Genomic DNA, 13,042 nt, shown 5'->3' on the forward strand with positions numbered 1-13,042 from the left:
CACCTTCCCAAGGCCCTGCTAGGAAGCAGCCCGCCACCAGGGCACTCACAGGACACCCACGTCCCTGGTCCACCCGGACCAGCCAGTGCACCCTGTGAAGACGTCAGGCTCCTTCTCGTTCCATTATCTGCATGTTTTTCCAGACAGCTTTCCTCCCTCCTCCTCCCTGGGCTGTTCTTAGACTCAGCCGGGGTCAGTACCGGGCTAAACCGTCGATTTAGATGGACAGCCTCCTGCCCCTGGCAGAGCCCTTCTGCATCCACAAGGTTTCAGCTCAGTCCTTAAAACAGCTGGCAAGGAAGGTCTTATCCCTGTGCTCACTGGGCCATAATGAAAGGCGGTACCTGGAAGTGCAAGACCTGTGTGGCAGGTAAGTGGCCGGGTCAGAACCCGGAGCAGCCTCTACTTCTGCATCCGGCTGTCCCTGCCGCCCGCCCCATTTCAGTCAGCAGAAGGAACTTGTATCTACAAGAGGAACAGCCTACTAGCTACCCTTCAGCACCATCTGCCTGTCTTACTGCATCGCATGTCTGAGCCAATCAATCCTCACACCCACCTGTGTGGTATAGATATACAGTCTGGGTGGGTGACAAATAGTCCTTTCTGTAAGCTCCCGCGACGCCTCTCTAGTTTGCAATGTGGGCTGCGCAGACCAGGCTGAATCCCCTCCCTGCCCCACCTTCTGGGGTTGTGGTGTGCTCCTCGGTGGCCTTTCACCCCTAGTCCCATGGCTGCCTGCTTTCCCAGAGTACTGGGGCGCCTGGATCCCTGCCCACACCCCAGAGCCTGTCCCTCCATCCCCAGAGAGGGGACAGGAACTTCCCCAGCCCCACTCTGGTGCCTTCCCCTCAATATACTCTTTCCAAAGGACAAAGCAGTACCCTGATGAAATGCTCCAAGTCCACCCATGGCTCTGTGGGAGCGAGGCCAGGAGCGAGTCCTCTTTGTCCTTCCTTTTCATACCGTTCAATACTTCACCAAGTGTCTTCAGTGAGCACATCAATCAGAAAAACAAATATTTTAATTAAAAAATAAACTGTGGTCATACAACCAAAACATGAATCCAAGATGAGTCTTTACCAAGTGGAACTTAGATGACACTTGATCTCTTTTCAGGGACTGAAATCAATTATGCCGTTTCAAAGGTGCCTTAGCTGGAAACGAGGGTGCTGCCCTCTTCTTGTTTAAGTCCCTCCCTGCACACTCACAGGTTAATTAAAGGCTCCTCCATGGTTCCCTTCCTCAAGCTGCCACTTAAAGACCTGTGGGATGGAGTTTTCCACTGAATTAAGAATTTCTTTCTCATAAAAAGAACGCGGATGACAGACACTTAAATGGAGCTCCCAATTTGCATATTTATGAGGTTAAACTAATCATCTCAGCCCCCAAATGCATGGGTTTCAGTGCTTGCTCATTGTGGGATGAGCTTTTCATTCCTATCCCGGGAGGCCACAGCCAGCTCCAGCGAGCAGCAGACGCCATGCCTGGAGCTGCCGTGGTGTCTGCAGCTCTGCCCTGCTGCAGACCCAGCTGGGCCGTAGAAGCACACCTCTCGGATGCAGTGACCGAGGCATGTGCAGGAGTTTGGGTTGGTGTTCCAGATCCAGCTAGGGGCTCAGTAGGATCAGATAAGCCAAGGGTTCACAGCTTACAAGGAAATGTGCAGAGGGGCCAGGGCAGTGACTTTACTTGGTGGACAGTGCAGGGGACTGGAAAGAGGTACTTAGGTGTGTGTGTGAGTGGGGGTGGGGGTGTCTACATGTATGTTTGCAAGACTCCAGTTGACACTGGGCTCCTGGGGCATGAGCAACATCAACACAGAAAGAAAACTACAGAGCCCAATTTCCTATGCAATGAGCTGCTTGCTTTATGTGGAGTTGGGGGACCCAGCACTACCACCATCGTATGTAGCAAAAGCGTTATCCAAGTTGGGAAGATTTTACAGTTTTAGTAGAAAGGGTAAATTCAAATGTAGGTGGCTGATGAGTACCAAACCCTGTGGCTTTGTCTTGGAAATTTATCAGAACCCACTAAAACAACTGGTTACAGAATGGAAAATTCTTGGGCAGAAATAATGCATTAGAAAGTACCTTCATAAAGCCCAGCATATGACAGACCTAATCGATGTTGACTGAATTAAATCCCAGCAGCAAAGTACAAAAGAGGGGGTCTCTGGTGAAACAAAGCTGAAGGATGAGGAGAAGATCAGTGCCCTTCACAGGGATGGCACATTGGCCTGCAAAGTCTAATGCCCCAAGACCTAATTTTGGGCTCTGTCTACAGCCGTAATGCAAATTTTCCTAAATAAATAACACTAGGCTACATAGTCATTTGCATGTTAATATTAATGAAGGCTCTTTGCCTGTGCCAGTCCCTTCTGCTCCCTTTTTCTGCCCCTGCCAAGAGTAAATTTTATTAAGGAGGAAGAGAATACAAGGGTCTCAGCTTCCTGAGAGTAGGATGGGTATGGTTCCAAGAAGAGAAAGAAGCAAAACCAAAAAGCACATTATCTTCACTTACATGCAAATTGGAGTCCTGCCAGCCTGGACCTCACAGGTGTGAACTACCCCTGCCCAGCAAGTCTGGAACATGGGCGCCTACGTGAAGGCAAACCAGGGCGATGGATCTAGAGGCTGGTTTCTTTTCAGCAGTTACACGCTTTCTGACTTCATCATTAGTACCAGAGTCTCCTCGTAACTGCATGGTATTCTGAGGGTGGGCTGACCCCGTTCATCGTTCTGGGTGTTTCTATGCCTTCTCTGATGGAACAGTGGCCTTCATCCACTGACAATGCTTCGCCTTGTCCTGGATGGACCAAGATCAATTCAAAAGATGCCTGCCCAATGACCTGGAAAGAATTGATATCCCACAAAGCAAAAATAAAAGTAGAAAAGAGAAGAGCTGGTTTCAAAACCTCAAGCAGCTCCTTTGATCAAGATGTTTTCCTTTGCTGTGCTGATGCCACATAACGTAAGCCCATTTCATTCTTTCCATCATGTTAATAGCTTCCTGTCCTCTTGTCTCTGGTGTTTGCACAGGACTCTGGGGGGAATTAAATACAAGTAGTATGGAAGAGAAAAAAGTATGGATACATTATTTATAATTTATTGTCGCCTGAAATTTCATCCAAGGTCTGCTTGTCTTTTGGAGACATGAATATAAATGAGGAAACAAATATTCCCGGCGGAGCAACAGGGACTTGGTGCAATGATCTTCTGAGAGGCAGGTTTCATTGTCTCTTTTAATACTATAAAAAGCAAACAAGCCTCTCACTAAAGCTCATCCTCAGAGACAGTGAGCACTGTAAAATAGGTTGCCTTGACTTTGAGGTTAAGCGAAGACAATCATTTGCAGAGGTACCCAGAGACGGGTAAGAAGTTTTCTCTCCTAACCTTTGCTCCAGTCCTGCTGTCCCCGCTCCACACTGAGCTGCTCCACGGGCTGGAAAACCCGGAGAGAGGTCTACTCCAGCACTCGCTTCGGTTTTTGAGGTTGAGAAAATTAATGAAGATTACCAAATTGTACGCTCTGGAACAATAGATGGTGGGTCGTGGAAGTCCACATGCCTAGCACAGATTTCAGTTGGACAGAAACGCCTGCCACCAGTCTCCCCGCTGCCTGCCTTGGGTACCCCGCCTGTCCTCTCACCAAAGGAGGAGCTAGCAGGTTCTCTCTGTGGCACTACTTAAAAACAGCTTGAGTTCTTGCTTCTTTGAGACAAGCAAACCCCTAAAATGACAGGTCCCCCTTCTCCTTTCTTTAAGAACTGGCTGTGGAGAAGGAGGTTCACAAACCACACCACGTCCAAATGAGTGAATGTCAGATCAGAGGTTTGCCTCATCCGCACTGCCTGGCTTGTTGCCTGCCCCCGAGGTTGGCCTTCAGTAAGGCCCTCTCTGGTTCACTGGCTGTTCCCTTTACCCCATCAGCTCCCCTTTCACATCTAACCATCCTAATGTGTTCACATGTGTTTTTGAAACTTGTACCAGCAAAACAGTTTTGAGTCTAAATATTTTAAATGCATTTAAATGGCCCTGGGTTGCACGAGTCAGTCCCTAGTCTCACATTGTTGACTCAGCACTGTTTTCTAGAGGCTTCTATGTTGTTAGACAAATACAGAGTTAGGTTTCCCCTTCCAGCTGCTGCGAAATGCTGAGTACCCATCACATTCAACCTCTCCCCTCTCCCAAAGAGGTACATCCAACCTTCTTCAACCTCCCACCACCCTGAGTGTTGCTGTGGTAAGTGCTTATGGATCACAGAGGCAACGCCTTTGGGTTAGGACCTCAGAAGGGAAATTGCTGGGTCAAGGAATGCGTTTGCATAACTAAGCATTGCTCTCTGGCTACATTCCCAGGAGCCAGTAGGGGCACCTGTTCCCCAGTAGCCTACACCATTCTCCATGACCTGACCTGGTCCCACTGTGTCATTTTTGACAGTCTCATAGGTATAATTGATATATCATTGTTCTATTTTAATTTCTGTAAATAATAATGAGTTTGAATTTAAACAGCTCTCCATATGCTTGTTAGCCTTTTGATTTTCCTATTTCTGTAAATTACCCGATCATCTAGTTTGTGCATTTTTCCTATCAGGGTTCTGATAGTGTTCGCGATTATGATTTCAGCTGTGGAAGTCTTAAGAAGTTTTTCAATATAATCTATTCACTTTCTGATTTATCTTTTTATATTTAGTCTATTTTGTATGTAGTATTAAGTAGGGATATCATTTCATTTTTATTTCTAGAGAGAACCAGTTTTACTAACATGATATACTAATAACCCATCTTGTGGATGAATTGATTTGGGTTCTTTATTGTGTATTAAGTTCCCACATGTACACAAATTTGTCTCTGATCTCTGAATTCCCTATTTTATTTTATGGCCTGTTTATCTGTCCCTTTTCAAAGACCCCATTATCTTTTTATGTCTATAGCTTATTATCTTCGTATCTTCATATAAGGTGGAATAAGTTTACACAATTTTCTTTTTCAAGGTTGACTTGGCTATTTGATAGTGTTTATTTTTCCATAGGTATCACCTTAGTTTATCAAATTTAGTTTATGAAGTTCTTCAAAAGGAGTTTCGACTTGAGTTTAGATTGGAATTGTGATGGATTATAAATTAAAATTTGGAGAGGACTGACAAGTATAATACTAAGTCATCCCCTCTAAATGCATATAATGTATCTTCACTTACCCAAATCATCCTTATATGTTTTTAAGAGTCAAAAAAATTTCCATGTTGCATTCTTTATGTTCTTGGCTAATTTCTGAACATTTTATAATTTGTATTGATTTGTGACTTTATCTAATTTCTTAGAAAATATTTGCTAGTTAGTAATTGCTGATGTGGAAAAATATTGATTTTTATATATTGATCTAGTATCTAGCAACACCACTGAACTCTCGTTACTTCTAATTATCTATTGTTTCTGTTAACATTTTGGGGTCAATATTTGTGTCATCTACACATAAGGACAGTTTTATTTCTATACTTCTAATCTTTTCATCTTTTATTTGTTTTTCTTTCTTTATCACATAAACTAGGACTTCCAAAACTACATTAAATAATAACAATGGTATATTACTTAACCTTGACATATTTTCTTTCTTAAGGAGAATGCAATTAAAGCTTTATCCTGACTAATCTTTGCTAAATCTTTTCTAAACTTCTTTTAGATGGAAAAGAAGCTATTTTTTCCTAAAATAATGAAAATCTATACTCAGCTAATATTAAATAAACAAGAACATTATTTGCTTAGATTTGAGGTGTAAAACATTTGTCATGGTGTAGAATTGTATTCTATTCCAAGTTAAAAGCCTTTGTAATTAACTTTATCAAATGACAAATTTTATAGCTCTTGAATTTATACCTTTATATAATTATTACTCATGTACTAAAGAACTGTAAGGAATCTCCAACCAGTGAAAATTCTCTTTAAATAGAACTCTATCATACATGTAGTTTTTTTCAGATTGATTGAATATGAGTTTTCCTTGTATGCTTAGATTAAGCTAGCTATTATATTAGACTTTCTTTTACATCTATGATCATAAATAAAATTGGCTTGTATCTTTTTTTCTTGTGCATACCTCCTTATTGGGTTTTGAAATCCATGTTTCTCTAACTTCATTGAAAAATACAATAAAAAAGCTGAGTAGCTTTCAATCTTCTTCCATTTCTTCATTCTCCTCTCATCGTTGTGGTCCTCTTCCTCTTCCTCCTCCTCCCCTTCCTCCTCCTCCTCCTCCTCCTCCTCTTCCTCCTCCCTCTTCTTTTAATAAGTTGTTTAGGACAGAATATTTGACTTCCACTTCCCACTCACACATTTTGAAAATTAAATATCTATCCAACCATCTGTGGTGGCACACATATGTAATCCCATCCGGCTCCAGAGGCTGATGCAGGCGGTTCAGGAGTTCAAAGCCAGCCTCAGCAACTTAATAACATCCTAAGCAACTTAGCAAGACCCTGTTTATTAAAAATAAACTTTATTAAAAATAAAGTTCCATTTATGGTACCTAAATAGATAAATAAAATAAATAAAAGTTAAAAATTATCTTATTCATGAATTCTCGCACCAGTTTTGACCCTTTGTAAGTTTCTAGAAATTTACTCATTTCATCTGGATTTTAGAATTCAGTAGACAAAATTCTTCAAAAGGCTTTATGATTTTAATCTTTACTGCATCTCTCCCTCTGTCCCTCTTTCTTTTATTTTTCATCTCCTCTATGTCTTAATCAGTCTTGCCAGTGATGGATTAGATAATAGATCTAACAACCCCATTCATGTTTTTCTTTATCACTATTTGTTTTTTTAATGTATCACTAGAGCGTATCTTCTATAAACATCCAAGCACCTGAGCATACTCTTAAATCCCTCTGGATTCCTAGCTTCCTACCCCTTCGACTCCACCCTCACAAACCCTGTCTAGATTTTGGGTTTGGGCTCTGGGTTGCTATGGATAGTCTTCCTCTTTTTCTAGTCTTTGGTTAAAGCCCCCCACCTTTTTTTGTACCAGGAATTGAAACCAGGGGCACTTAACCACTGAGCAACATCCCCAGCCCTTTTTATTTTTTTTATTTTCAGACAAGTTCTCACTAACTTACTTAGGGCCTCACTAACTTGCTTAGGGCCTCACTAACTTGCTAAGGCTGGCTTTGAACTGGCGATGTTCCTGCCTCAGACTCCTGGTCCTCTGGGATTTCAGGTGTACGCCACTGCGCCTGGCAACTAAAACCTTTTATTTGAGAGAAAAATAAGACATTTCCCCAAGTAGTTAATCACCTTCACTTATCATAGCTCCAGAATTTGTCACTGCTAATTTGTGCACTTACTCTAAGTCTTCGGTAGCTGGTTTTGTAAAGCAAATTTCCTGAAATCTCACATTCTGAAGAAGGTTGTTTTGGAATCAGACCTTCATGACTGAATTACAAGTTGATCAGATATGGAAATATCAGGCACAAATATTTGCTTCCAACATATTTTTAAAATATTCTCCCACTGTCCTGTCAGGTGCAGTGTTGCCTTTGAGAAGCCTAATGTCAATCAGATTTTTGTTCTGCGGAAGAGCTGCTCTTTCCTTCTAGAAACTTTTAGAACAGTTTTCTTTCTTTCTGACAGTCAGACACTTCATTCTATGTCTTAGAATTCATTTATCATTTTATCTCCAATTTGACACTCTATGAGCCCTGAAAATCTACGGTGCTTTATCTTTACTTCTGACTCATTTATCTTCATTAGTTATTTAGGCATTTCCTCTGCTTTTATTGTCTTTTTAGGGCTCCTATTTCCTAGATGTTAGAGCATATGAACGCTCTTCCAAACCTCCAAATCTCTTGACTTGGTTTTGCTTTTGATGTTTTCTTTCTCTTTATTCCCTCCTTTATCTTCTCACACGCTTCTTCAATTGGATCTTCCAATTCATTTCTTTGTAGTTAGCTATATTTAAAGCCTACTTTCACCTTACCTACAATATTCTTACTTTAAATTATTGTTGTATTGTCCACACCTTACGCTCCCGCTAAAGTTGTTTTTTTTCTGCTCGTCCTTATATTATTAATGTCTTTCTTTTTTATTATTATTTATTTATTTTATTTTTTACAGACTGCATTTTGATTCATTGTACACAAATGGGATACATCATTTCGTTTCTCTGGTTGTACATGATATAGATTCATGTCCTTAAATTGTCAGGCTTAATTAAAATTCTGTTCTAAAAACTCTGCACCAGATGATCAACATCACGTGGCTTGTGGACTTTCTTCCATGGCAATTCTACTCTTCAGTGAGTGAATACTCTGTCCTTTGGAATCGTGTTTCTTTGGGGTTATCAGCTCCATTTTCTGGCAATGTGTAGAGTTGAGAAGGAACAAATCCATGTGAATGGACAGGTAATGACTTCGATATGGCAATATGGAAGAGAAAGCAAGAACAGAACTGCAAAACTTTCTTCCTACTTGTCCTCATCCTCCTTTTTTTTTTTTCTTTTCCGGTACTGTTTAGTCTGTGTGGTTGGTGGAGGGGTTGTTTTGTTTTTTTTTGTTTTGTTTTGTTTTTTTCAGGGTAACTCTGCCTGACCGAATGAATTAGGAAATGTAACCTCTTCTATTTTCTGGAAAAGATTGCATAAAATTGGTGATATTTCTTCTTTAAATTATCAGTAGAATTCACCAATGAAAACATCTGGGCCTGGAGCTTACTTTTATAGAGGCTTGAACTACAAATCCAAATTTTAAAAAGAGTTACCATCCTCTTCCGGTTATTTCATTTCATCTTGAGTGATCTTTGGGAGATGGTAATTTTAAGAAATTGGTCCATTTCATCTAGATTGTCGAATTTATTTGTATAGCGTTGTCTGTACTAGTCAGTAGGAAAGGGATGCATGATCCCCCTTTAGGGAGGCAGTGAATCATGTAGAACAGAAATACAATCTCTGATAGTTGTAAGAGAACAATGTGAATATTAGAGAAGGACCTCATACATCAAGGATTTGATCTTGTCCGTTTTAAATTATGTTGTCCCAAATGTTTTCAGAACATCTAACTGTAAGTCCCCGTTTCATGACCATAAGGGAGACATGTAATCCTCACAAGGATTTATACATCTAACACAGGTTGGTTGAGAACCTACTTTGGGTCAGACACTGCTCTGGGTGCTGAGGACAGAGTGCTGAACGAGATAAGGCAGATGACTCCATGACAGTCCTCATGAAACTCATATTCAAGGGGATAAGGCAGTGTGGAATAGATGAAAGAAAAGGAAATGAGGCAAATCCAAGTAGTGATATTATTTTTTAATAGAGTAATGGAATAGGGAAAGATGTGAACAGCTAACTAACTTGTAGGACAACTCCCACAATAGGAAGCCTTTCCTGATTGCCACTTACCACATCCTCTCCCAATTCCGGACCCTGATATCAACAAGGGTTTTCCTAAAATGGATCTCTCTGAGCTGAAGCACATGAGCCAGGATTTGACAAATACGCGTGAATCACACGGAACAGCATTCCAAGCCTGTGGAAGGTTGTTACTGTACCCTGAGGGAGGAATACCTTTGGCATGTTCAATTCATTAAGAGAAAACTGGCGAGGCTGAAGAGTCTCAAGAGAGGGTGGAGACCAGTCTGAGCATGCAGGGCTTCTAGGCCCTGGTAAGGGTTTTGTACTTTATTCTAGTTGGAAGGAAGAAGCCATTGCAGAGAGAGAGAATGAGATAAGATCACATTGGCTTTGTGAAAAGATCACTCTGGTTAAAGAAGGAAAACAGGTACCAAACCTGAAGATCAGAGAGGCAGTACCATGACCCCACCCTCTCCTGGCCATATGGAATCAGGATACACAGAGCAGAGCCAAGTTTGCAAAGCCCATCTGTGATCAACCTAATCTGCCACAAAACTGGGTCTTCCGATGTAAGTGAATCCGAAGAAAAAGACAAGTTATGTCAGAACGTTCCTCCACTGTCAGGATGCATTCAGGGGACCTCTAGAAGATTCTGAAGTCCTACGGCACTTGCTGGAGGGTAGGAGGCAGGGGATCTCCAGAGCTCTGGACCTTACTCAGCAGCTCAGCATAGGATGGACACAGCAAAGCTGTCCACTGCTCAGTTGATTCGCTACTCCCATTACCTCCTTAAAAGCTTTGACCCCTCTCACCCGGGGTTCCCACCTCTCCCTCGGGGTTCCCACCTCTCCCTCCTGAACGGAGTCCTCTATCCAGTCTCACCCCGTGTAAGTCCTTCTCCCCACTGCACTGAGAATGCTCTTTCTGTAAAACGAGCTTAAAGTTCATCAGACACTCTTCATCCTGTTACCTACTGCAGAGACTCCTTGAATGAATGGCACGCTTTGTCCCTGCTGACCTTCCCTGGGGTACTCTGCATCCACACAGCCCAGCTCTTGCCTGGTCTCCTGCTGCATCTTCAGTTTTCCCAATGGGCTGTGCGTTCACACAGGCCTGGAGCACCCTCCTCCCCCAATGCAGGACTACCTTCCACATCAGATACCCTTTCTGATTAGCACTCGGCAAGCCCCGCCCCTGCCAGACCCCTGCTTCTCACCTCTGGTAGCCCCTGCCTGCAGGCCACGCCCACAACGATGCTCTGCTACTACACCTCTTGCTTACCTCTGTCCCAGAGTGCCTGGGACTCAAGATATTAGTCTGTTTCTCCCACCAGAGTGTGAGTGACCTGAAAGGTGGAACTATGCCTTTTTCCCTTCATATTCCCATCTCAGCCCAGTATGTACAACCTAAGGGATACTGCCTGTGTGTTTGTTGAATTTTCTTATTTAAGAGAAGAAACACGTAAGTGTATGAGCTGGAAGAAGCTGTGAGGCCAAGGTAGTGAATTCGGTTCCCCCAGGCTGACCTGGTTAACCTTGCCCTGTCCTTGGGCTCCAACTGCCCCCAAGAGTCTAGGAAACTACTTGACAAATGTGGGTCATTAATTTTAACATGGGGGACCAGGTGAGAGCCAACCAGAAACTCACTTCTAGAGAAAAAAAAAAAAAAATCAAAGTGCTGGGCGACAGAGGTCACTTAGCTTCTGTGGAGCAACACACTTTATGACAGAGAAAACCTGGTGAGGCTCTTCTAGGGGAAGATGCTGATGTCACAATTTCAGTCCTGAAGAGGAGGCCAGGAGAGTGGGCACTGGGTCGGTGCTGTCCCCAGGTGTTCAATCTGACCATCTTAAAGCCTGCACCCAAGGACACAAAAGGAGTAAGGCAGGGACAGAGAGCGCCTCCTCTTCCACTCGGTGGCGGGGCCACCTGATTGCACCGAGTGTCACGTAGATGACCGCTTTCCGCTCAGCATTCAGCCTCTGCTGCCCAACACAAACCAAAATCTGAACAATTCTTCCAGCGAGTGCCCTGGTCCTGTTGATCTCACAATTACGTCTAGAAACACTTAACCACGAGACATTTCAGTGCACCCGCCATTTGGTGCTGCTTCCTCTTAACTTGGTGATCACCACAGCCTGTGCAAAAAATTTAAAAAAAACAATATTTCTTTGTCAGATCAGGCTCTAGTTATTGGACCAAAGGGAAGAAAAGTCTCCCAGATCCACTCTCAGTACTAAAATTTCTACCTTTAGAAAAATTACTAGGATAATATACATGGGGGTTAAAGGTGAATTTCTGATGTTGTTCAATGGAGTGGCATCCAGAGAGCTAGAAATGATGGAAATTGGCCCTGACAGTCTCCTACGATGGATGAAGCCTCAGCACATGCTATGGAATCAGCAGAAAGGGAGTTACTGTGTTCTCGATTATTAGCTAACCCAAAGTCCAGTGGCCCCCTGAGCAGATGAAGTGGTAAGATCCGGGACAGGAGGCTCAAACATAAGACTAAACAGAACCTCTCATCCCCTGTCCTTGCCACCACACCCAGTCTAGATCTTGGGACCAGCAGCCCATTTACCTCCTGAGTACGAGAGTGGGAAAGAAAGGGTGAGAGAAAATGAGGAGGCACTCCATTATCCACCAGGACAGACAGATCCAGGCGGGAAGAGCAGGTCACCAGCGCTCTGTCTGCTTTCCAACCCCACCTCTTGGCCTCTGAGAAGAAAACGTACGACACTAACAGTGGATTTCAAACCTCGCTTCTCTTCAGACTCATCAGGAGCTTTGGAAAGGCTCTGATGCAGGACCTACCCTTAGCGTGCTGGTGTAGTAAGTCTGTGACGGAACACAGAATCTGAACTTTAATGAAGTCCCCAATTTGAGAAACTGCTAGTGAAGTGTCTCTTATCTGGTGAAAAGGAATGACAATCTGATCAAGGACTGTGTGAGCACGAGGCAGCTCATGGGCAGCGTGGAAGGCTGGGCAGGGTTGGAGAGATGGTTTCACGGTCAGCTTTCATGGGTCTTCCCAAATTCCCAGGTGTGGAAACCCAGGTTGCTGCTCCTGACAGTTTGTAAAAGCAAAACGCTTGTTCCACTATTGCCGCAGACTAACCCACAGTAAATCAAACCTCTAAACAACCAGAGGGCCTCACAATTTGTCAAGGATAAGGCCAGTGCACCCGGTAGCTAAGCATCAGACTCACATGTATTTGGTGAGTGCCCCCACTGACCACTTAACACAAGGGTCTCAGAAGAGAGAAGGCACAGGCGGTCCTTCCTCTCCAGGGCCACAATCTGGAGCCCTTAATCCCATCCAATCTTTGGCAACCCTTGGACACTTTTATCTTGGGACCAGCTCCCTAGGGCATACACCTACTGGGAAAGAGATTTTATTCCTGTTTCGAACTTGGAAAAAACTAATCCAAATGGGCGCGATGGCACATGCCTATAATCCCAGTGACTTGGGAGGCTGAAGCAGAAGGATCACAAGTTCAAAACCAGCCTCAGCAATTTAGCAAGGTCCTAACCAACTTAGTGGGACCCTGTCATAAAATGAAAAATAAAAAGGTCTGGGGATGTGACTCAGTGGTTAAGTGCTCCCAGGTTAAATCCACAGTATCAAAAGAAGAAGAACAAGAAGTAGAAGAACAAGAAGAAGAAGAAGCAACTGAAAGAAGCTGAGCTGCCTTCATGAT

General features: G+C 43.2%; 1 protein-coding gene across 5 annotated transcripts in view; it reads left to right on the forward strand.

Moving 5' to 3' along the window:
• Tnr (tenascin R) overlaps positions 1-13,042 on the forward strand; it is a 389,754-nt gene that overhangs the window by 357,063 nt on the left and 19,649 nt on the right. Inside the window, exon 19 of one of the 5 annotated variants that reach the window (XM_047521322.1) lies at positions 13-1,401. The exons of the other annotated variants lie outside the window; for them this stretch is intronic. Within the exon in view, the coding sequence (XP_047377278.1) occupies positions 13-98 (86 nt within the window). The 3' untranslated portion in view covers positions 99-1,401. Of the gene's footprint in view, positions 1-12; positions 1,402-13,042 lie in introns of those variants that run through there. 5 annotated transcript variants of the gene reach the window in all.

This window comes from Sciurus carolinensis, chromosome 12 (genome assembly GCF_902686445.1).
Source record: "Sciurus carolinensis chromosome 12, mSciCar1.2, whole genome shotgun sequence".
Taxonomy (NCBI): domain Eukaryota; kingdom Metazoa; phylum Chordata; class Mammalia; order Rodentia; family Sciuridae; genus Sciurus; species Sciurus carolinensis.